We start from the raw sequence: 25956 nt of genomic DNA, 5'->3' as shown, positions 1-25956 counted from the left end.
CTGTTCATAAGTAGGAATGAATTCAAGAGATGTGATGATTCGCATAATTGATGCCCATAAATGTTTACATCAGGCTACATCCATTTTCTCACTAACTGAAACGTTGCTGAAGAGTAGAATATGAAGTCCTGATGTTGGATGGAAACATAAAACATTTAGCAGTGTACGTAGTCGTGTTCGAGGTCCTGAAGTAATTAGAAAGTAATTGATACAGTTACCAACGACGTGTCATCAGATTTATGAACTGCAACAGAATAAAAAGGGAAAAGAGTAACGTAACGATAAATAGTCCTGCTAAAGCTATACAAACCATGACTTAGGATGGGAAGAGGTCAACTTCTACAAGCTTGGACCAGTCGAGAGCTCTGTTTGCAATGTCGGTACATAAACAGGTGAATTGAAGAAGGTGAATCTTTTGAATTATCTGTAAGAACTAATCTTTTGTTGCAAGAGGTTATTGCATGAGGCCCATTGTTGCTTCCTGTCTGACTTTTAAGTATACCCCCCGTGTTGGAAGACAAATCACGTTCATTGTCATGCAGTAATTAAAGGCAGACAGAAGACATTTGCACTAGGAGGTCCTAACGTTTGCAAAGTGTCATCAGAGCAGTTGATTAAAACGCTATTTCAGCCAGCATGGAAGTTTGCATTTGCTGATTGAGTCATTTGTTGACACACTGCCTTGAATATTAGCATTCCATTATTTATGCAGTTTGGACACTTTCTAAACGCTGGCTGTGGCGTGGGGGTTAATGCTTTTAACCCAGAAAATTGGTCCAATCAATATTCTGCAGCACACGTTAAAGAAGTCGCGAAGTAGAAAACTCGATAAAGAAGAACTCCTGTGCACATGTGCAAATCCAGTTGTTTGAAAAAAAAGTACTGATTTTCAAATGTAATTATGAATTTCAAACAAAAGGGTTGGAATGCGGAATTGGTCCCCTAAACTCTCATCGGTTCTTTATTTATCAGAAAAGTCAATTTCATGGCTAATAGGTTCATTACTGTGGTCATGCTTGAAGAGCCTTCTCTGATAAAACCCAGAGTGCTGGAGCACAGGTCTTAATACGGCTCTTTCTCCGTCTCTCTGCTTCTCTTTCTCGCTGCAATATTACAGTGAAGTCAAACTTCGACCCTTTTGTTCATACAACTCCTGTATTTTAGACTATTGTGACTGCCGTGAGGAGCAAATCCAACCACACAAGAGAAATCTCCTTGTGTAGAAAAGGGCACAGCTTTGCCTCAGCTGCTCTATTCACTACAGACAATTTATCTGCTGTTCTGGGAGAGAGAGTTTCTGCAAAGGTCCAGCTAGACAAGACGGGTCTGTGCTGCATACTAATGACAGCAGACTGTTTCTACCACACAGCCTTGGCACATCATGCATTCGAGGCATGTTCTCATGCTGTCACGCTGCGGTGGAGATGGAGCGCTTTATGAGGCGATGCGTTGCTACAGCACGTGCTAGCTCCGACTTGTGTTTGAAATTGAATTCCTTATTGTCATGCAGATAGGCCCAGACCCAACCTGCGTCATGCCGCCATATATATATATATATATATATATATATATATATATATATATATATATATATATATATATATATATATATATATATATGTATATTTTTTTTTTAGCAAGTTCAACATACCACACCGCGATATCCTGACTCAGCACATCCTGACAGAGGCTGAGAAAGCGTTCTGCCAGCTCGTCCACCTGCTTAATCCCACATGCATGTGCAAGGTGCATTAACACAAGTTGCTCTCCAGAAATCTCATTTCACCCTCTGCTCCCCGCCCAACTGCATATTCTGATTTAAAAATGCATCCGGCAAACAAAGTGCAATTAAATCTTCAATATGTGTATGCACAACTTGGCTGGGCTAGAGTTCTCCCTTTCATCTGTTCTAATCTAACACTCTCATGTAATATTCACCAGAAGGCTCTCGGCTTATCATAATGAACCATGAGGGCTAAATAATCCACTCTTTTGTTCCCAATCTGATTACTTCAGTTTTTTCTCTCCGCTTAGATTTCCTGCTCTCTCTCTTTTTGTCATTCACACTTTCAACCTTCAAGAACACTGTTCCAAGGTTTAACAGTGCATGCTTAGCACTGCAGTTAGCACTGCAGGTACCACACACACACACACACACACACACACACACACACACACACACACACACACACACACACACACACACACACACACACACACACACACACACACACACACACACACACACACACACACACACACACACACACACACACACACACACACACACACACACACACACGCACACGCACGCACACATATAAATAATGGAGCTTGTAATGTTGTGGTCAGGAAAAACAAAAGAACAGTGGTTCACGTGTTTGCAAGCTATTTGGCGGAGCAGGATCAGTGCTCCTGTCTAATCCAGTATAACTGACCGGCCTCACCGGTCCGTATTGATTTCCAACTTAAGTGGAAGATAGATCCTCAGAAGAAAGATGGAGTGAATATCTCGGGCTGCCAGGGAAAGGGAATTACACATATTTATACGTTGCTTCTAAACTGTTGGCGTGACTTTAGCTGGAAGAGGTGAGATGACAGAGTTTGAATCAATACACAACACATTTATCTGTGCTGAACACACGAGGAAACTGTAGCATCCGACCAGCGTTTTGGGTCAAGTGCTTCATAAGGAGCCTCATGGAAACTAAACCCTCTTTTAGGTTTTCAGTTGGCTAAACTAGAAAGGGGGAAGAAATAAAGCTCTAAAAGTTCGTGCTCCTTGGCAAAACGGCAATCAGCTCTATAAATAGCTTCCGCAGACGGTTCTGGCCAATTATTTATGAATAATAATGGAATGACTTGCATGGAGACACGTCACAGTTCAACACAACATCATCCATCTCTCCCTCTCCATCTTAGCTCTCATTGCCCAAGGGGAGGTGGTGGAATTGGGGGTGAAAGGGGGTGGGGGTGTTGGAAGTAAAACAAAGCAGAATAATCTGTGATTTTGAGCAATGCGCGAGGTGAATGCCTGCCTGGGTAAACCACACTGACACGTAACACATCAATCAGAAGGAGAGGCTCCAGAAATAGCAAGAAATCAAAATGTCTTCATCAAACAGTGTTTCAGGGTCAGAGGAAATTGTGAGGTGAAAGTATTTCTGGATCAAAGATGCATCTCCGTTCCCTGCCTCACTCTGTAAAACACAGAGAATATCACTATTCAACCGCTAATGAGAATAAAGAGATTTCAGCTCTACAACACACAGTCACAGTTTCAAAAGCATTTAAATGATGTCCACAAAAGTATACGAGCAGTATGCCTTTGGCATAAATTCAGCAAAGTTATACGGTTGTGATACTTAACTAAATAATATTTTAAAACTGATGGTTTCTACGTGACTGTAATGCAGTGTCTAGCTGTTTATTACAGAACTCCTGTCATTAAAAGTGCTTTCTAAAGCATGCTGGCTCCGAGTATAATAACTAAAGCCACTGGAGCGTATCACATTTTGGGAATTGGACAAGCTTGGCCCATCATCAAACATTACTCAGCATCAGTGTTCAGTTTAGTGTAAATATCAACCGCGGGGGCACACAGAAAAGCCTGTGCCATCCTTCTAGTGTTGCCTCATTTGCATTTATACAATGAAACACTGACATATTATTGTGTGACAGTCGTGATGGTGGTGAAATTGGTTGTAGACTGAGTAATGGAAGTTTCTAGGCAAGTGTAGAACTTAACCCAACATAAATACAACTCTAACCTGGAGCTAAGTCACTAACTTGCAATATCATGCAGTCCTAAGTACACTTGTGTCCATGGCTCTGGATGGATGGTACAGGCTTTGTATTGTGTATTAAGAAAGAATGGCGCAGCTCATGTGATAGAACATATTGCATAACTCTGGAACTGAATATTGTGTAATAAAACAAAATCTACCAATAACTTAAATTTGAATTACTTTAAACAACCGTTCAACCAATCAGGGACCCATGAGAGCAAAGAAAGCACCACCTCAACCCTCATTGTGGACACCAATGGTTGGTTCAATAATCTCCATAATTTGTATATTATACCAAATTCTGTAGTTGCTGGATGAAGGCAGGGATCATCTCCATGCATTATTTACTTCCTCATTTTTACTCGCTGTTCATCCTTCCATTGGTCCCGCATGTGGATTACATCTAAATCAGGGCAATGCCCCCTGAGTTCTCCTCGACCTTTCTGGGTCACGATGATAAGAGACTGAGCCGGTGTTTCTTATCCCGAGTTGAAAACATCTTGCATGACATTTTGGCTTCTATTGACTGTCACTCGAGAAAAAAAAGAAAGAAAAAAAAAAAGGTGCAAATATGCATTAAAAGGTCTCAGACTGTTATCAATCAAAATACATTCTACAAAGAAAGTCATCTTACACTGGCCTGAAAACATTCACGTATAACAATGATCCACATGGCTCCAGGTGGAATACAGCTGTATGGACTGACGCTTTTCATTCAGCAGGAATAAAACTGCCTTTGCAATGATTACAAAGAATGGGTCTATTTGCTACTCAGCCAAGTTTATTATCCCATCACAACATCATTTTAACAAAAAGGTCTTCCATTGTCGACAAGATAAAGGGTACTTGGAGTAACTGGGTGTGAACGAGCTCAGACGATCAATCATGAAATTATTCTACTCGCAAGTGTCTGGACACTGACGCATATTCTTGATTTTAGGGGTGGGAATCTTTGAAAATCTCTTGATTCAATTCTGATTCTTGGTGTCACAATTAGATTCAGTATCAGTGTGCCAAACCCTTCCCTTTTGGCAGAGCTCCACTGGGTTTGCTACTAATGTTATGTCTCCAGCAATGGTGAACAAAATGAAACAGATTGTACATCTAATTACTTGCTTCGTCTGATCATTGGTCAAGTCACTAGTGCTGAAGATCGGTCTTTAGGTGATGGTGTTCTTAGTATTTCCCAAAGATTTCACCTTCGTCTTGAAAATCTAATTATTAAGTCCAGGTGGTGCCTTGTTCAGTCATTTTATTAATGTACAAAATCCTTTTTTGAAAATTGTGAATCGACTCAGAATCGGAAAAATTATAAATGTGATTTAGTGTGAATCAACGCTTTTCGCTACTTTATATTGTGTCATTTTTGGAAACATCACCGAGCTAAGATATTGTGCCAGAATAAACATGACCATCCTTGCCGCCACAAAGTGGTTTGGATCTGCTGTGTTCGAAGCAGGAATAGATGACAGCACCTCCTCTTTGCTGCCTACACTTAGTGTTGTCTTGTAAATGGAAAATGTGCACCACCTGCTACAGTAGAGCAAGCCAGCAGCCTCTAAGCCAGGCCCAGACACACATCTCCTGGTCTTCTGAGTGTGTAGGCGGACAAACTCCCTTTCACTTGGTAACAGCCGGAATGTCTCCCCAGTACATGTGTGTGAACTTCAGTGCCTCCTTCAGCAGGCAGCTTCTTCATATGTACTGTATGTCACTGTAGTCTTTTGAGAGAGAGAGGGGGGGAATTTAACAGCATCATTTCTGGCCTCCCCCCCATGAACCACAATGCAACCTGATACAGTGCAAGATCAGAGACGGAGGGGGAGACAGACAGTGGGGGGGGGGCAAAGAAAAAGTAGAGTACTGTAAAGGTACAACGAGGAGATTCATCAGTGCCGCTACGCTGTATCCTTAAACAAATTGAGAAATGTTAAAACAAACATCATTATGCAACGGACACTGTGGGATTTGGTTGCATAAAAAGTCAAAGACAGAGGAGGCAATGGCACAGTTGTTGTGCTATCTGCTGTAAAGATCAGATCTGAAGAAAGAGCGTGAGCGAGTTTTCCACCCGCTTAAAAATGACACCTATAGTTGTAATGCAGACAGATGGCCTGATATCATCCATCCAGGCCATTTTTTTTCCCTATGAGTTCTTCCAAACGCACAACCCTACACTGGACTGCAGGGCCCTGTTGCTTGCCATCTGCTTGCCATGTTTGGCACTAGAGCACGCGTTTCCTGTTCGAGTTCTCTTCTATTGGGGACACTATTGACTACTCAATTTGACAACCCTGTCATAAAGAGTTAGTCAGTATTTACATTCCAAATTGCAAAGAAAAAAATAACTTTTTTGCTTAATCTTTTCTATTGGGAGTTTCCCCAAAACGGTGTTATTTCATGCAGAAGTGATTCTCAGTCTCTGGGTAATGCAAAAAGAGCATTTGAATCAAGACTGAGCAGTTGTTAGATGTTTGTTTTGCTAATGCCTCCCTGTGAATTTCTTACAGAGCCCAGCAGAAATCCAATCTCTACCGATCATCCAGCCAGCAAAAGAAATTACAGTCAATTTGTCAAGTGGAACCAAAATCTAATCTGTTTGTTTAATGATACGAGGCTCCTATCTACAAGGCCCACTAAACAGCCTGTTTTTAAGTCCCAGTGCCTTGATTGCTTATCACAAACAACATTTAAATAGCCCCAAAAACACATCCATCAGTCTCAGAACTGTCATGATTTTAGTATATTATGGTCATAGCTTCGGTGTATATTACATATATTACAAGCAGATAAAATGTTGAGTATTTATTCAAGGTGTCCTACATGATTTCACATTAGTAGAGGGCAATATGAAGATGTGAATATGTCAACTATCATAGATTTCTCTATATCGTTTATATACTGTACAAATTATCGCTTAATATTTTGGTTGGTTGGACTATAACAATATCAATAAATCTGTTGATTAAATCTCGTTAATTGGATTAAAAAACAAAAGAAAAATGATATTTCCAGCATTTTATTTAAAAACCTTAACTTATTCATCTTCTTGTACAATGCTATTTAACTACAATTAAAAAATAATTAAATAAATGGACATTGATTTAGCCATGCACTGAAAATAAAAGGGAAATATAATATATATTTGATCATGATATTGCTCACGTCTCTGACTGAAATAAGAAACAATAAATAAATGGGAATAAGTAGAGTTTGTGAATTAGGAGAGTACTGGCACTTATTTTCTTCCACTTCATGCAGTGGATTAATGAGAACTAACGTAATTTGGTATTTGTGTGTTAATTTGAATGAAACCCATGTAGCCTGATCCCAAAACTACGTTGTAGAATTAACTTTGACCCGTTTACTGACCGTACCTTTGCTGCTTCGTTTCAACGAGTGCCAACGTAAGTCAGTTGCATTTTACAATGTAAGGCAAGAGCTTGGTGTCAAATTCTAAATCTTCCCCAGATTGCTCTTCAGTTAGTTTAGTGTAACTATTATCCGCTCAGCCCGACTTGTTAGTTTCCTCCATATAGCGTTTACAAACTGAACAATAATAGCAGCATAGTTAACTGATTGGGAAACAGATTACCCAGTGCTAGAGTACAAGACACGGCCCATTCAAACTTTAAATTCAATCAGATCAACCTGATAGATCAGATTAAATCATTTCCATGTTTGAATATTAGTTAGAATTTCAACACTTTTCCGACACATCACCACTATTTTACTTCATCCCCCTTTTAATTCAATTTCCAAGTCACTCTGCCTGGATTTCTGCCCGGAGAAAGTACGATCAATTCATATTCTGCAGAGATGAGTAACAGCCTGAGAGCCTCAGCATCCTCCATGCTGATAGAGAGACTAATTCACAGTGGAGGCAAACATTTCTTAATGGAAAATGATCACTAAATACCACAGACACTCAATAATATTCTTGGTTCTTCCTACTTTCGAATGAACTAGTGCTTGATTTCCCGTAGTTGATAGAAGTATTTGATACAACTAAGTGCACAGCACAGGATGTACATGTAACAGTGCAGCGTATGAGTCAGTGTCATCAGCAAGGACGCACTGATTATATAGAAATAGTTTGCCTCCTTTAACATGACTCATAGCGATACACAGAGAAGCACTAATAGCATAGCAACATTCTAATAGCAAAAAGACACACACTTTCAGCCACCCAGTGGTGTTAAGAGTGTGTACCTCGACAGTGAGAAATGCTGATGGTAGTGACCAGCCCTGCGTTACCTTGACCCTGTGCCAGACGATCAAGGGCAACAGCCTGTTACATGAGGGGCAGAGCCAACACCCTACTGCTGCCACCCACACAGGCTGTTACAGTCATCCCACTGCTGCACGGGAGACTGGACTAAACTGGACCTGGTGTCTCTGAAGCTCGAAAAGGCTAAATATTCTGCAGTGATTTAGAGACAGCAGACTAATTCTGAAAATGGCAAGATAAATTACCATTCATTCCACACCTGTCAACGGTTAAGTTATGTGCCCTTAGGTACCATAAAGAGCTCAATTCACTGCTACACATCCTCACTACAGTATACAGAACAAGAATGAGCAGCTTATTGCTGAATTTAACTCTTAATTACATATAATTGACATCTATTTCCTGCCATTCAAACAGTGGAGAAGTTACAGGAAAAGATACTGGCTTAACATTTTGCGGCATACACCCAGACTCTTAACATCCTGCAGTGTGGATTAAAAGTTAGGCTGATATCAAGGTTCGGCTTTTATATGATTGAGAACAATCGGCATCAGATCCATTCAGTTCACACTTCGGACGAGAGGGGAGATATGCATCCATGCTCCCGCCATCCTGACTCAAATTGCTGGACTGGATAACGTTAACAATAGGCCGATCTGGTATCGGAAACCACTATTTTAAGAAATAGTAATTCAGTAAATTTATATCTGTGTATTATTGGTTCCATTTGTTTGTTTTTTAAAATTAGGAAAACAATATTTAAGTCCAGCTTGATGCTGCCTTACACATAAAAGAATGATCCGTGTCTGTTCCACACCATAAAGCATTCAGATTATTCATTTAAAACAGGTATTGGATTAGTACTACTCGGTATCGGCCGGTACCCAAAGCCCAGGTATCAGTATCGGGACTGAAAAAGTGCATCTCTATATCGGCACTTGGATATTGACCTAGGTGGGAGGAGGAGCTGAGGTGCTGTGAAGATCCCCATCTGGTGTGACAGACACAAGGTGCTGATCTTTGTGCCACAGTAGCTTGAGGCAGGTCTTAATGAAAAAAAAGATTCATCCTGGCTGTCAGAGCCAAGGCAGTGGCCCATTAGTGGTCGGCCGCAGACAGGAGAGGCCTCGCTGACAAGGTGCGACTAGGGACAGGCACTCGTCGACAGCTAGCAGTGGCTAACTATTGTTGGGTGCTAGGAAGGGTAGTGAAGAGAAAGAGTGAGGCCAGGTGAAGGCAAAAAAAAAAAAATTTGCAATTTAAGCGTGGGAACTATACAGCAAAAGGTTTGTGTCATGTCATCTATATTTACAAGGTGTAATAGTGGAACTTCTCCCTGGAGGCATTAGATTGTATTTAAAATAGGCCAGTTGTCAAGAGCCAAATAAATTACTGTACAGGGAATCTGCTCTAGTGTAAAAATAAGAATTAAGAATAAGGAATCCCCTCGTTGGCTTTTTTCATTTTTGTGGAAGAGTTTAGCTTCCTTAACAGCATAGCTTACTAGTCTCGATAAGGATAACTTGTGACTATGTATTAACGCAAATGTACAAAGTATACAAATTGTTGTGTTTGTTTGTCTGTCGGCCTGTGTGTGAATACACACGTACGTGTACAATGAAGAGCAACTCTGCTTATTAGTGGGCCTCCTGTTGGTGTTCACTGGCCCATTTATTTGAGGTTGATCCAGTCATCCCTCTGAAGACTACAACTCAAAAGGAGATACAGAAGAGAAAAACAAGCTTTGTTTGGCGCCAGCAACCACAAGGCCACAGTGTTCCAACTACAAAGCCTTCTTTACATTACTGATCAGCACATTACACACAGTACATGTGCCGATAAGTGCCACAACAAACTAGTTACACATATCTCACCATCAATGGAGCCTTATAGGACCTTTAAAGTCACTGCTACATGACAATAGTGCTGCTTTTCAGAAACAGATGACAGAATGAAACCAACACCAGAATAAGAGATAACAACTAGTTCCTTGACTAAATATAGCAGGACTAACTTCAAAGTAAGTGCTATTTCTACCTTTCTAATGGTGAAGTAACCCAACATGGATAACGTCCTTGAAGGAAATGCCAACCCTGTCTCCATATTGGCGAGCTACTCTGTGACAAACAGCATAAAATGTCACTGTGCTCCATTAAGAAGTCCTTTGTCTATGTTTCCGTTGTGGCGTGGTCTTCAGAGGCTAATGGTCTTTGTGGTCCAAAAGTAATTTCTTTAGAGAAGGGAATTCCCTCTCTGTCGGATCCCCTGTGAGCACTGAGCACAGGGATAAGGCATTCTTATTAGCAGATAGTCAGGAACGCCAACGGGGCCGAGAGGCTTAAATCACAGACAGCATGGTGGTCTCAGCTCTTAATAACACAAACAAACTAAGACAGACTTAAACACACATGTGCGCTCGCACACACACACACACACACACACACACACACACACACACACACACACACACACACACACACACACACACACACACACACACACACACACACACACACACACACACACACACACACACACACACACACACACACACACACACACACACAGATATACAGCCTCAGGGGTGGAAATGTCCTTTGTCCAAAGCATGCGTAATCAATTTTTCCTGATTTGCATTTAAAACAAAGGCAACTCAAAATCACGTTTACCCTGAAGTTAGTCAATGAAAACAAATGGGTTACTGAAGTCCTTAAACTAGTTGTTAAAGGAGAGAAAACTGTGTAACATCTACATGGACTCCCAGGGGTAGAAACATGATGAAATGAGATGACAAACACTGAGTGCTCTGATGGCTGAGTGCCTGCTGTAGGGAGGAGCATGCATGTGAGCATTTGTGTTTATCTGCAGAGTGTGAGCGGTTGTCCTCTACGTGCTTCCTCAAAGATTCAGCCCTCCGCTGCACTCGCACCTCCCTGCGAGTGTGCGTTCCCACGCCTTTGTCGATGCTCTTCGACATGACAAACGTAAACAGATGTTGCGCTGTGACAGGAAGTGGCCGACTTCTGAGGGGCTGATGGAAAAGGAGCTGTTCTTGTCCGTGACAGAGGACAGCGAAGGGGTCACAGTACAGCAGGAAACGGCAAAGAATCCGTCCCAGGCGAGCATGTGTGTAGGTTCATGTTGGGGATTGAAAAGGCTGCATTTATAATCTCTAACCCCGTGGTTCAGGGTTAAACAGCTGACTACTACACCTTCATGGCTCCAACCTTATTGAGCCGCAATACCACCAGGACTGTAAATCAATGGCAGAACACAGAGATTATATCTAACCAAAACAGGCAGAAGGACAAGTGATTAAATAAAAGAGAGCGAGAGAGAGAGAAAGAGAGAGCGCGATAGAGAGAGATTATACAACTTTGGCACCTAATGAGTAATAGCTGTAGAACTAAGATAATAAATAACCCTTGAATGACAGAAACAAAGAATATTGCAGCAAATCATGAGCTACGTGTAAAGTGCACTTGATGGGAGCAATTCACTTACAGCAGCACCGGCCTCTATGTCTGTTGCACTTCTGATCACAGCTGGGCGTCATATTAAGTGCTCCACTCTACTTGTTACCACACCTAAATGTGATGTAGTTTGGTACTTTAGTGCTACGCTACATCACTGGTACTCAAGGTGTGGAAAAGGCATGTTGTAGCCATTAGTTGGCAGGGCAACACCAACTAAAGTTAATCTTTAAAATTAGTTAAAGAATGTATTCTTATTCCCTGGTGAGTATTTCCCAGATTGATTTTTCACAAATTCAGTCGGCCTCAATTATCTAATCCACTATATGCTACTAAAGCCTCGGACATACTTTCATGCACACAGTTTCAATCATGCTACAATTGAGGGGCCGCGTCGGTTGAGGGTTGTAATCTATTGTGTAACCAAATTAACTTTGTCTTTTTTTTTAACTGTATTCACCGATGATACCAAAAAAAACCTTGTACAATATACTGTACTAAATTACATGCACAAATGAAGACAATTTCTTTTGCTGTGGTGCTCTATGCTTTGGGAAGTGGATGTAAATGATATGGAATAAGTAGAAAAACTGGGGAACAAAAACAGCAGCTTTTAGGGACACCTTTAAGACACCTCATTTGTCTTTCTCCATTTCTGTATGACCCCCACAGATCCATGTGAGTTTGGACCACAAGTTCCAGAGGGTTTGCGAAAAGGACAATTTAAATAGATCAGATGACAGCAGTCCACTACAACATTTGAAACCAGCCACTCCATTAGCGCTGAGCTAGCTCTGTTCTGGAGCAAATCACAGTGGCATCAAATGGAAGTGCAGGGCGCCTGCTGCAGGGAGGAGATAAAAGTCTGTGTGCTGGGTCCTCTGGGCCTGCAGGCTGCCATCCTACTGTTGAAAGATTGCCTGCTGATGTTTGGCATGCAGATGAGATGGCACTTTTGACAGAAACACCACATACACAGTGCTGAAGATGGCGTGCACATGCAGTAAGTGTAGGATATGCAAAAAATGCACACATTTAAGGATCAACAGGCGCATCAATGGACGTCTACAGGCACTCAGAGTGAAAGGGGAGAAAAACTGTAGTGTATGACAGACAGAGGAGTCTGGGGACAGACAGAAAAAGCTGGATGAAATATTAATGGGAATGAAATATTCACGTCATTCTTCTATTGAACTCTGAAGTTTTGGGAATGCAGTGATTTTGCAGCATCATGTTAACCCCTCTTTAAACTAGGATTCCTGAAGAGACGTGGGAAGGCTGTCATGTGGTCCGTCCTGTCTTTTCATATAAATGTGCACTTTCTACTTTCTTCAGGATGCTTCTTATGAAACGCCTTTAGTTGCAGGCTTTTGCACTGATGTGCTGTGTAATTATAGTCTGACAGCCAGAGGCCTACAGATGGATCCCGTGTAGGAGGCAGGTGATGTTGGCTGCAGACATCGAGGTACACAAACATGCAATCCAAGGGACACATAGGCACCCAACCTTATTGACAAATAGATATGTACAAAAGACTTGCTCACGAACTAACAACAACCACGGATAAGGCTTTTTCATTTTACTCCATCCACACATACAACTTCTGTTGACACGTGCCAAGCTCCATCACATGTATTCCAGTGAGAATTAATGACAGGCTTAACAAAATAAAAGTATTTGCTCTTCTTAATCCTCTAATTAGTGGCGGTCTCCTGTGTCAAGTGGAAGGGAAACACGTATCTCTGTATGAGCAAGAGCATCCAATGCCCTCAATAATAACAGATTGTAATTTACGTTTTCCCCATAACCTCCAATTCTACATTGGCACTGTATCAGGGACGTAAACTGCAAAGCCTACCATGCCGCTTACAACATGTATGACCTAAGGGCAAGGTCATATGTAGATAATGTGGAGACATAAAATTGTCAACATTTAGCCACGAGGTATAAGGCTGCAATTATTATTGTCATTATCAATTTTTGTGTGAATTACTTCAATGATAAATTGATTCTTAAAACTGTCAATTAATTTTCTGTCAATCAAAAACTTAATTGAGAAATAGTTTCCTTACTACCAAGGTAATACAACATCACAAGCCCTTCTAAAGCTTTAAACACTGTTCCAATGCAGCAAGCCAACTTTAAATGCCTTGAAAACAAGCCGAAGCATCTGCCTGGCAAAGTGCAATTATTGAACTGTCACCACCAGAATAACTACACCTGATGTATTTTCTGTGGGCTTTAATCGTTAAGTTATCAGTTAGCCATGCCAACGCGACAGATGCCCCCCCTCTTCTTAACTGGACGCTGTCAGGTACCAGGATGGCCGTCAATAATTGCACCTGACAAAGAAATGGAGGGTGGTCAAGCTCTTACTGATCTGACGAAGCAACTTAATTGAAACTATCAATCAGAGAGCCACTATACTCTTCTTTTCTGACTTTCATTCCTTCCTGCATAATCCAGTCCTCCCAGTCACAGCTTCAAGAATGTATCTTCTCTCTGTCACTTTTGCTGTCTCTCATGCTCACTTGCACACGCATATTAAGAGCTATGCATGTGTGCAAAATCAATATAAAAAACATTTCTCCATCCTCATCATTCCCCCTACTATGCAAAAACACATTGTCCATGACATAGTGACAGAGCTAATTAATACATCATTCCTGTATTTTCTGCTGTTTTTCCTTCAACAGTCTGCCTATCTGACTCTGCAGCAGGTTGTGTGTTTAGCGCAGTGTCATCTAAGGTCCCTACGCTAAAGCGTAGTACTGTAGAAGCTTTTTTCCAAATCACTACAGCCCCACAAGGGATGTCACAGTCACTGTCAGGGAAGAGAGGTTAGAGTGAGAACAAAAGGAAATACCTCCCCTCGCTGGAGAGGAAAGGGTTAAGCCTATTACAGAACACCAATCATGACTGGGGGAGCACTGCAAACCTCCGCAGTAAGAGAGAGAGAGAGAGAGAGAGGGAAAGAGAGGAGAGGAGTGCAAAGCGGGAGATAGAGAGATACCAGGAGTGTGATGGTTTGCACTTCTATCTAGACAGTTAGGCACGGAGGGAGCGCAACAGAGAGTTGGTGAGATGAGTGTTCACAAACCTGTCCCTATGGATGGTTAAGAATTAAAGGGAGGAGAAGAATCCCACCAACATCCCTGTCAGGACTAATCTCTGTGGACTTTGTCTTCCTCGGTCTGGGACTCCGGAGGGAAAGAACATCTTTCAGTTGTGTGACCCTTGCATGTTCATCGATATTCAATCTCTATTCGTGGATTACTGCTTGAAGGAGCAGGAGATCAACCAGCAGTTTCAATCGGTCGACCTAGATTGCTGCAGGGCTGCAAGGAGAGGGGACAGCGTGGTGTGTGGACCAGCTCCGAAGCATCTGTGTTTACCCTGCATGGTGAGCTCTGCCGTGTTTTGATGGGGCACTCTTATTCATTGGTTTGATTTTCTGCCATAAGTGGCGTAGAAGGTGTGTGATGACAAAAAAAAACTCATTGCCAAACAGCTCTGTCACCACAACAAATGCATTGGATTAGAAACTATCAATATTATTTCCTGAATAACTTCAGGTATAATGTATTGTTGACTTATTGAGTAACACTGGTTATGGTTCAAGTGAAACCTATTAGTAACTGATTAAAAAAGCTTGTCTTGCAATTCCAAGTAGCATGTAATGTAAACATCACACTCTAAAAGGCTCTTGATCATTTGTTTATGCACTACGATACCTCACATGCTGGGAGCAGATCTGTTTGTGTCGTATTCCTACACATATAAATATTCCAAACTGTCTAGGCTGAATATAGGAGAAACTTGATATGCAATTGTTCACTTTAAGATCTTCATGACGTACATGATCCTCTTTTTAATCTAGTCCTGAAGCATGGTACTTAGTGACCATTTCTGCTGACATTGTGGCATAGTAAAGCATGGCATCCCTCACTGAGACAACCTTGAAAAATGACCGACGTGTTCCTCTGAAGAGATTACATGGATGATATATAGTGACACACGAGAGGGCATCCATGTCTTCATGACAAGTTCCCAGAGGAATCACACGGCACTAAAGCTCTAAGCAAGTCTGGCCTATAATGAAAATGGTATGACCCTTTTAGCACCCCTGTTGCTGTACAAGTGACATACACTAATTACCACTAAGCACGTTACTGTAATATTTTACACAAAAACAACAAGAATAGCAACATATTACTACAGTTAATCCGAAAAACGGGAAGGTGGGATTATCTAATACCAGTTGCTTTTATTGGAAGCCCTTGATTAGTGCTACTGTTATGTTAATGCAATAGCAAAGATGTAAAGTGAATCAGGCGATACGCAGGAACATGATAAGACATCAGAGGCTTGTTGCTATGCTAATGAGAGTTTCCTTGTCGCCTCGCTGCTGAGGATATCTTTATTTTCAATAATGCATCCCCCACACATCCCTGTCCTACTCCTCCTACTCTCTCTCTCTCTCTCTCTCTCTAATCCATTACCCTATCATTTCTGTCTCTTCAGGTCGCTGTGAGAGAAAGATGTGGAATTGACGGACAGACAGATGATGCATGCAGCTCCCTCTACCTGAAGTCCATTTCTTAGTCCGGGATCTTTTTGCAAATCCACAAGGTTCATGAACTCGCTCCTACTACCTCATGAGGATGACCTTCTCCTGAATTCCTGAATCAACCCCCCCCCACTACCACTACATATAAAAAAAAGTGATGATCACAAATGTCTCAGTGATCACACATGCCATGGTGATTGGACACACACGTGCTCTCAAATAATCTGCTCTACTCACGCCATTTCTGGTGATTGAGGGTTCAGCATGTCGAGGGCAAACGGGAGACCTGTGCTCGATTTACATGTCAATGGCAGCTGGAGCCAGGCGTACAGAGACTGATGAGAAAGGTGGAGAATAAAGGTCTGTTCCATTAGTGGTCCCAGGGGGGACATGGGCCTGGATGCTGCCCGGACACACTGACCTCTCCTGGACAGATTCTGGACAATACTATGGTGTACACCGGGGGACTCCACATGGCCGACTGACAAACTCTGCCTCTTGGAGTACAAGCTGATGGATGTAACTGTTTTTTTGTATTTACAGATCTGAGTACTATCTTCTCATTGAAGACAAAAAGGCAAGGCTTTGAATCATCGCACAATGAGCAGTACATTCCAGCCCTGCGCAGGGGAAAGAGACTGTGTGTCTATGTTTTCTTGGTTGGCTGCGTCTCTCCTGCCTGGGAATATCATGAGATTATAAACAGGAGGTGGCTCCAACATCTTATCCCTGTTCCACTCATCCATCAGAGCTCCCACCATCACCAAAGAAAACGGACCAGACATCTGAAAAAAAGTTTGTAGAGGACATTAGCCTATATACTCTAAAACCCACTGGGTGCAGGTGGCTGATTCCTTAGCTTTCTTATCACTGGGGTCAGGAAGAAAAGACTGGCTGCCCACAGACAGTCTTTGGCGAGACGGACAGGTGTTTTTTGGGCTGTCAGCCTCTCTGGGAGGGACTAGCAGTGAAAGGAAAGGCCTCGCTGGGGGGCTCTTCTGGAGCGGAAACTCTTTTCCAAGGGCTATGTTTGGATGTGATGCTCGTCTCTGTGGATGCAACATGGACTTTATGGCCTGATTACACAGCCCTGGTATTCAGATAGTGCTGGCGGGAAGGGTAAATATGTTTAAAAAAAACACTTGTTTCTCTCCCTGTCAGCTTTTATTAGTATCATTATTATAGAGTGCATGTGTAATAGATTTCTCTCCTCTAACCCATTATTGATTACAGCTTCAAATAAGTTTCTTTTTTTGGTGCACTACTTGATCCTCCAATTATTGAAGTTCTGTCTGAACAAACATCTTGTATTCTGAAGTGCGTCTCTTAGAGTTGGACGAGTGCTGTAGACAAACTTAACATAATCTTCTGGCAGAATATTCTTGTCAGTTATGAACCACCTCCTTTAATTTGGCAATGGCTGAAATGCTGCCAGAAACGACGAGTTTAGTTAGCAAAGACCATATAAACCATGTTGTTTCCTAACTCCCCCCTATATCATATTAATCACAGCCAATTGGGGCTAAAATAAGCTTTCTTCATCATGGCCTTCATGACCTCTGGTTTATATTCAGTATGTATACGGTAAATGCTAAAAAACTATGTCAGCTTGAATGTGCTGTTCAGCTGAGGCTCAGACGAACACTAAGCCACAGCTAAGCCACTACAAAGCCTCAACATACTAAGCCATTAAGGCTATGAGGTTATTATAATTTAATTTCTTCCAAAGTGTTTCTGTTATGTGCCTCCGCTGTGGATGCAACGGTCTGATCAAGGATGGTGATAGCAAAAGCAGAAGCTGATTGAGGCAAGATAGTTACTAGTTAGTCATGCCATGTACGTAGTGAGACAATCTAATCTGCAGGGCATGATAGGAAAAAAAGTTCCAGCACTGTGTCTGAGAGTCTGATCTCAGCATTTCTTATTCAAAACTCAATACGCTTCCTATCGTTTGATAACTGGCAGCATTACGTCTGACAAGATTTCTCAGATGTGTGTTAATTACAACTTTCTAGGGACGCACATGAACATGGACCTCTTCCTTTTCCTCTTCATGAATTCTCTTTTTCTCTTCTCTCTACACGCAGGATAATGCATATCCTTCCTTGCCCTGAACAAGAAGCCACCATGAGCAACGTCACGGTCACCGACAACACTGAGCCCATCAGCCGCACCATGAGTCCGGCAAGCCCTAGCCCGTATCCCTATCCTGTTAGTTTCCAGGTCTCCCTGACTGGCTTCCTCATGCTGGAAATCCTCCTGGGCATGAGCTCTAACCTCACAGTCCTTGCCCTTTACTGCATGAAGTCGAACCTCATTAGCTCTGTCAGTAACATCGTCACTATGAACCTCCATGTGTTGGATGTGCTAATTTGTGTGTGCTGCATCCCCCTCACAATCGTGGTGGTGTTGCTCTCCCTGGAGGGAGACACTGCACTCGTCTGCTGCTTCCATGAAGCCTGCGTCTCCTTTGCTAGCGTTGCTACTGCTGCTAACGTGCTTGCCATCACCCTCGATCGCTACGACATCTCAGTCAAACCAGCCAACCGGGTGCTGACCATGGGCCGCGCCCTGACCCTGCTGTCTGGCATTTGGGTGCTATCCTTTCTTAGTTTCCTCGTACCCTTTATTGAGGTGGGCTTCTTCGCCCATGGCCAGGCTGATCTGAACCAGACAGTGGTGGAGAATATGGTCCACACTAACCAGTACTACACAGAACTCGGCCTCTACTACCACCTGCTTGCTCAGATTCCTATTTTCTTCTTTACTACCGTTGTCATGCTCATCACCTACTCAAAGATCCTGCAGGCACTCAACATTCGCATTGGCACACGTTTCCACGCTTCACAGAAGAAGAAGGCTCGCAGGAAAAAAAGTCCATCCATGACAGCCATGACAACACAGCATGAGGCCACAGATGCATCCCAGAGCACTGGCAGCCGCAACCCCACACTGGGTATGCGTACCTCCGTCTCTGTCATCATCGCCTTGCGCAGGGCTGTTAAGCGCCACAGAGAAAGGCGAGAGCGCCAAAAGAGGGTTTTCAGAATGTCCCTCCTGATCGTGTCTACCTTCATGCTGTGCTGGACGCCCATCACAGTGCTCAACACAGTCATCCTGAGTGTGGGCCCCAGTGACCTAATGGTCAAGTTGAGACTGGGCTTCCTGGTGATGGCTTATGGGACGACTATCTTTCACCCTCTACTCTATGCCTTCACTCGGCAGAAGTTCCAGAAAGTCTTGAAAAGCAAGATGAAGAAGCGAGTGGTGTCGATCATTGAGGCGGATCCTACCCCTAACAATGCCATTATTCACAACTCCTGGATCGACCCAAAGAGGAACAAAAAGGTGACATTTGAAGACAAAGACGCCCGACAGAAGTGTCTGTCGTCTGAGGACGTGGGGTGAAGGATCTCATTGTCTTTACGGTATACAGTCAATAAAAGCAGCTAAAACTGACATCAGGTCATGATGAAAAAGGGAACATGTTAATCCAAAGCAGTAATGTAAATATGTGCAATAGAATGTACAAAAACAAGAGGTGGATAATTTATTACTATTTATTGAGAACAAGTGTAGGTTTCATAGATAGACTATATACTGTACTGTAGATATTGCATGGCTTTTTGTAATGGTAGCAACATACAGAGCATTGTGTACATACATAATACATGTACAGTATAGGGTAAACAAGGTATTTAAATAGAGAGAAAGAAGTAGGAAGTACTATGTTTATCTATATTTATAATAAATATCGTGTTCACCTACCCAACGCAGGCAAAAGCTTCCTATTCTACCCTCCCCCAAGTTAAGTGTTTGCAATTCCTGTAACAACTGTGAGATTACAACCATTCATCATCATGCCACTTGCTCTGAACACCAGACCTGCAATTCCCAGTGACCACTGACCTTATTGCCTGGGAGCCCTCTGAGGGAAGGCAGACAGGTCAAACATGGAAAGAGACAGGCATGTAATGTATGTTATGTTGCTATAACCGTAAAGCTATGGGGTACTGTTCACAATCACTGCTTTTAGAGTTAAAGAAGAACACTTGCATTCCATAGACACAACAGAAGACCATGGCTCTCATCACCTCTTTGACAAAAAACAGATATAATCAAAGCATAGTCTGTTTTACTTTACCAGTCGCGTCTTTCAGCCAAATGGAAAATATACAGTTGCCTTATTTTGGTTTGATGAATTGAGCATGACTTTACGCTGAGACAGGGAGAGCACATACTAAACACAGCGCACAAAATAATGACAAATATTGTTTTAAACCTGAGTGAATCCTCAGAGGTTATGTTTTCATAAGGTTATTTAATCAAACTAGAGGAAAATGTTGAAAACTGTTGTTTTATCAAAGTGTCTGTTTTTAATAACACAAGCCGAGCAACAATGCTCTCCAAATAAGCAAATCCATAACTGCAATAAAGAACTACTGCAAACATGTTGAAGCCTTATAAAAGATTCTGTTTACAATCCACAATAACAGATAATGAAGTTCTTCTTCCCTGCCTTTGTGTGTCTAGTAGTGCATGTCCTCCTTTGTTTATCAAGGAATACGATAGTGAAACTGTATTTCCCAGGTGGCTGTTGCTGGTAGATTATAAGTCAGCCAGCCTGATATTTTTGGCTCAACTTGTCCTAAATAAGAAGGAATAATATATTCAGAAAAATGCAGAAAAATCTCAGTGGTAATATCAAGAAAAAAAAGCTGTCAGCTTATTACATTCAGGATGCGCTCTAATACCGAATCTAGATGAAAAGTTACAATATCCATTAGCATATAAAACCATGCTCAGCTAGCCTGGCAGTTCACTTCATTACAATCCCTGTGTCAAGTATTACATTCTCTCTAAGATGTGGATCTATACTGTGCAGTGCAGTCACATGCACGCATAAAGGTGCACACACACAAATGCATATGCACACTGTATGCCACAGTTTATCTCAGGAATGAGCTTTGCTGTCTCAGGGACAGTTAAATAAAATTGAAGAGCCCTTTAGATACTAAGAGCACAGGGCTATTGGCTACCAGAGCGATTACACAACCTTGATCAGATGCTTCTCTGGCTGCCAGACCAGTGTGTGGTTTGTAGCACAACAGAGAGGGCTGATATGGGAATATTGATGCAGGCAAGGTTCTTTATGACCCTGCAGTAAATAGGCAGTGTGGATGTCACGGTACCTTGAGGGCATGCCTGTGATTGAGAGAGGAGACGGGATGAGAGCCAGCAACAGAAAATGACCTATGAGATGAAACATTGAGCCGGAGGATAGATTTAACAAACGCATGTGAACAGTATGAGTCCAACTTTTAGTAGGAAAACGTCATAGGCGGTGGATCAATATCCAAATGTAAAGACTTATTCCCATTGCCAACATAACAATGATTCACTACTAACAGCTGTGTTCCACTACTGAATATATCATTTAGCCCTCTGCTCAAATGGTACCAATCCAAACTTAAATCAGTGCTACTGAAAAAAAATCACTTGTATTGATTACCTTTTTAAAATGACCTCTCAAAGACCAATACAATTTACACTATCTAGGTCACAATTAGTTTTTTTATCCTGGGGGTGCAGCCGGCACTGGCTAGGCAAAAAAAAAAAAAAAAAAGAACAGTCAGAATCAGTCAGAACATCGTGCTATGTTGGGTGTGCTTGCACACGATGTTCTGACTGAACTGCCACGTTGTTAATACGCCATTATTCAGTCTGACATTCGCTTCTTGTTTCTCGTCTTTTTCTGTTTGGTGGGGGTGGGGGGGGGGGGGGGGGGGGGGGGTATTTTGCTCTCACTAATCACTGAGCTTGATGTATCCGTTCTCTTGATGTCATTTTCAGCCAAAACTGAAGCCGTGCGAGTACTGGATAGGAGCAGTTAGCTTCAACATTATCATGTTCATTGATGTGAGATGATGCTTTTGTAACATTTAAAGTAATATTAACTATTTGCTATTTTACAGCCAGTTTGCACACCGAGCTACATGACACGCCAAACCCGTCAGCTCCTTTAACTTGATCCTCATTAAGGCCATCAAGAGAGAAAGTACTGAATCTTTTGTAGCACTAAACTTTTCCTTAACTCTCTTGGGGAGAATGGCACAAACTCCTTTCTTTTAAAGAAATGCCTTCAAGGCATGGCGGTGTAAACTGTTTTTATTCACAGGCTGGATAGCTCCACCTTTTTTATTGACGCTTGTTGCTATATTTGTTTGGATTCTGGCTCTGGCACAGGTAGATGATGTTCCTAACCTTGGCCCAACCTATAAAAGGCACCAACAGGCTCAGTCGTTTCTCCAACTGGGGAAAAATCCGTTCATGAGAGCAACAATAACTCTAAACCTCTTACGCCACAAATAACACTGATTCAATATCAGAGTGGATGCACTTTTCCTCAAAATAGCCCTCAATGTGCTCCAGTGCGCTTTTGAAATATTCAGCTTAAACACCGGATCTGTACCAAACCGTTATCTAATATTTGTCTCAATCTCATTATCATGAGAACATTTCATTTCATTTCTAAGCTGCATTACTGAATTATTGATATTGACCATCCACGGCAAAGAAAATGCAACAGAGCGTTGATATACCTTTGCTTATTGAGTTAATGGCTTATTAAGGACTTATAATGTTGTAAAATATAGGTTAGTGAATCAACGTGACGTACATAAACATGCCCTGTTAAGCATGTGTCTAATAACTTAAACAAAAGTTGTACAATTTACACCATCGTCTAATCTCATGTGTCTCCTTTTTCCTTTTAATATGTATATCATTCCAAATAAAATAATATTGTGAGGGGCAAGCATTTACAGTCTTTTATGTTCATACTCTGAACTGAGCAGAAGATACCATCATCTACCCTTATTGTTATGATTGCTATTATATTGACTGTGTGTAGTTTCATGTTTCATTTTGGCCCACATGGGACCACTTTAATGTAGACATTTACAAACGGCTGCCATCTCTCGAGCGCTGCTGGTTAGCATATCGGACAGGTTAGCAGGCTGCCACTGGACCTCTAACCCGAGGTGACCTGCAGAGAAAAAATTAGGTCAATATACTACCATACTCAATAACAAAGCTTCAATGACGCTTTACTGGGAGCCTTAATAGAATCCCTTGACCCTGCTGTGACCTTCTCCTTCTCCCCTATACTCCACAATAAGGCTGGTGTTTACTGCTGTCCCCATCACATACATTATGTCCCTCCCCCTTTCGCTCAGGCAGCCAGCCCAGATTCAGATGCCATCTCTTTTAGGGCTCCTCTCTATCCAGCCGCAGACACAGAATAAAAGCCCGGGAAATCATATTACTCTGTCCGTATGGAGCCTCTATTGCATTAGGTCAGCAAACACTCAACTGTAATTCTGCTATCGTAGAGAAGAAGAACTGAGCACACCAGCCAGCGCAGCTTGACAAATTGTTGCTCGTGGTCATTTTCCAAATGTTGCTATCACCAAGCCACATGCACTGTAGAGACGGAAGGACACTTTACAGAGCCGGAAGATATACGACTCTGATCTACAACATTTACGCTCTGTACAAGAACATCTATGGCTCAGATAGAAACCAGGAATCAGAGGCAGACAGTGGGGTATAACCTCTACCTCCTGTGACCTTAATGGCATCATTGTGTGGTATTGGAGGAAAATAACACACTGGTCTGAATCAATGCTGTGTAAATTACTCCTCTCTGTCAGTATCAGTCCAGCGCAGATGTTTAATGATAAATGAAGTGTTCTTCTTTAATATGCAGTCTACATCAGAGAACAACTTTATCCTACGGGGCAAACACGAAAAAGCTACTTACATGCATGCCAAAGTGGACGATATAGAATATTGTTGTATTGTAATAGAAAAAAAAAATCATGGAATTTATTTGTACACAAATTGTCCATAGCACAATAAATGCTTATGTTATGAAGCATGTTATAGAGACTGTTTAGTGCGTAAGAATTTTACATTTGAAGAAATGTGCCATTATATTGTGAAATCCTCCTTTAGGAAATGTGAGTCAGACAAAGGGAACGACGAGCATAGTCTTATCTCACTAAACCAAAAAATGTGAAGGACAAAACAAAGTCAGAAGTGCCGACATGGCTGGATGCCCAGTCCCTGTGTGTGTGTGTGTGTGATTGTCTGTGTGTGCATCTATTCAGCAACGTGTGCATACTCCAGCAAGTGCAGCTATGTCCAAACAGTATGTGCATGCAGCTATGTGTCATTCCAATTGTTTTATCAGGCAGTGACAGAGTGTCAACCATCGATGTGAGAGGTGACACAGCAGAGAGGAGATTGCTGCCCTCCAGCTCTCTCTCCACATGAAAAGATATGAATGGGACCACCACAACAGAGCTCACTACCACAGCCTGGCAGCTTGAGACACTACAAGGTTACAACATTTGTATTATTAAAGCCAAAAGAGACCAATACATTTTAAATATATTCCACTCTCCTTCAAATAACCTCATGTCAGAATAGAATTGCAAAGTGGTAGAAGTTATTTTGAGTGTCCGGGGCTACTGAAGTAAAGGTCCTATTCATTTTCATAGACAGTGTTGGGCTTGAATGGACTTAAAACTCATTATGGTTGAATCATCAGTACAAAAGGTGAGCACAAGCCGGCTCTTTAACATGAAAAAGTCACAAGCCTGAATATATGAAAACTTAAGGAGAGAAGTTAACCGACTACTAACTAGAGCTGTGTATTGGCAAGAATCTGGCGATATATGAATCATGATACAGGGGTTACGATTCAATGTATTGCGATACATTACAATACTGTAAGCAAGGCGATATATTCCGATTTGTTAAGTCAAATTTTTGGAAAACTGTTTTAGTATAAAGAACAAACCGCGATATAAGGATGCACCAATACCGATATCGGGCCGTTGCTCACTCAAAAAGCTGGATTGAGTATCAGCGACAATGGGGCCGATCTATACAATTTAATGTTTATATATACGATATGTACATTACTTACTGGATTTTAATTCCTGTTTGAGTTTTGACCAAATGGTTGTTAGATTAAAAATATGTACACTTGAACTGTAATTCCTGCTAATTTTGAAGATTTTCTATCAAGTTGCTGGTGTCCGATTCATTATTTTGAAAACAAATAAAAATGTAATAAATGTATGTCTATTTATTTATTTATTTATTACATTTTGTTCTACAAATTTATGAAAGCAAGCACAAGTAAAATAACGATCCCAGTCCTTCCACACAGGGAGGATTATTATTTACGCCTCCCTTTGCCACAAATATTTGCAAGTAGACTTTGATTTCAAAAACATAATATCGTGATACTCAAGTGTATCTATATTTTCTTACACTCCGACTACTAATGTGCATTTCCTTACAAAACAACCAATCTCCATACTTGAAATTCTGTTGTGCAGCCAACACTGAGCTGGAACTAAAGTTTAAATAATTAACACCGATCGCTAGAATATAAACCGATGAGACTCCTGTGTTTCTGTGTGAGGAACCCTGAGGTTGTCATTAAAAGATATTTTAAATATCTAATTAAAAAGGGGGGGGGGGTAGAGACACGGGTACTTCATGGTAGCTTGTTGATTGGCATCAACAAAATACAGCTTCAATATTATGTGTATTGACAACGTTTTAGGCATGCAGTGTACAGTAGACAGCTGATACTGCAGCTCTAACAAGATATGAAGTTATTCATCCTCCATCCAAATTTTCAGTCTGCCTCCTCTATAAAGCCTGAAATACCAGATTTCACCATGTTGCACAAGAAAACTGCTCTCGTTATTAAACTAAACATGAGTGTGCTGCTTCACCTTAAACCAGGTTTTCCCGCACCAATTTCTGGAGAAAACCCATCGTCATCCGACCAAATCCCTGGATGCATAT

General features: G+C 41.7%; 1 protein-coding gene across 1 annotated transcript; it reads left to right on the top strand.

Annotated features, from left to right (window-relative positions):
- Positions 1–18153: 18153 nt before the first annotated feature.
- Positions 18154–19470, top strand: LOC142947912 (G-protein coupled receptor 22-like). The gene has a single exon (XM_076089784.1). It carries the CDS (start codon positions 18154–18156, stop codon positions 19468–19470), a length of 1317 nt encoding a protein of 438 aa, XP_075945899.1.
- The last annotated feature ends 6486 nt before the right edge of the window (positions 19471–25956 follow it).

Source organism: Anarhichas minor, unplaced genomic scaffold (assembly GCF_050575085.1).
Source record: "Anarhichas minor isolate MPS153535 unplaced genomic scaffold, ASM5057508v1 ptg000011l, whole genome shotgun sequence".
Lineage (NCBI taxonomy): Eukaryota > Metazoa > Chordata > Actinopteri > Perciformes > Anarhichadidae > Anarhichas > Anarhichas minor.
This window is presented reverse-complemented; position numbering and strand designations above follow the sequence as displayed.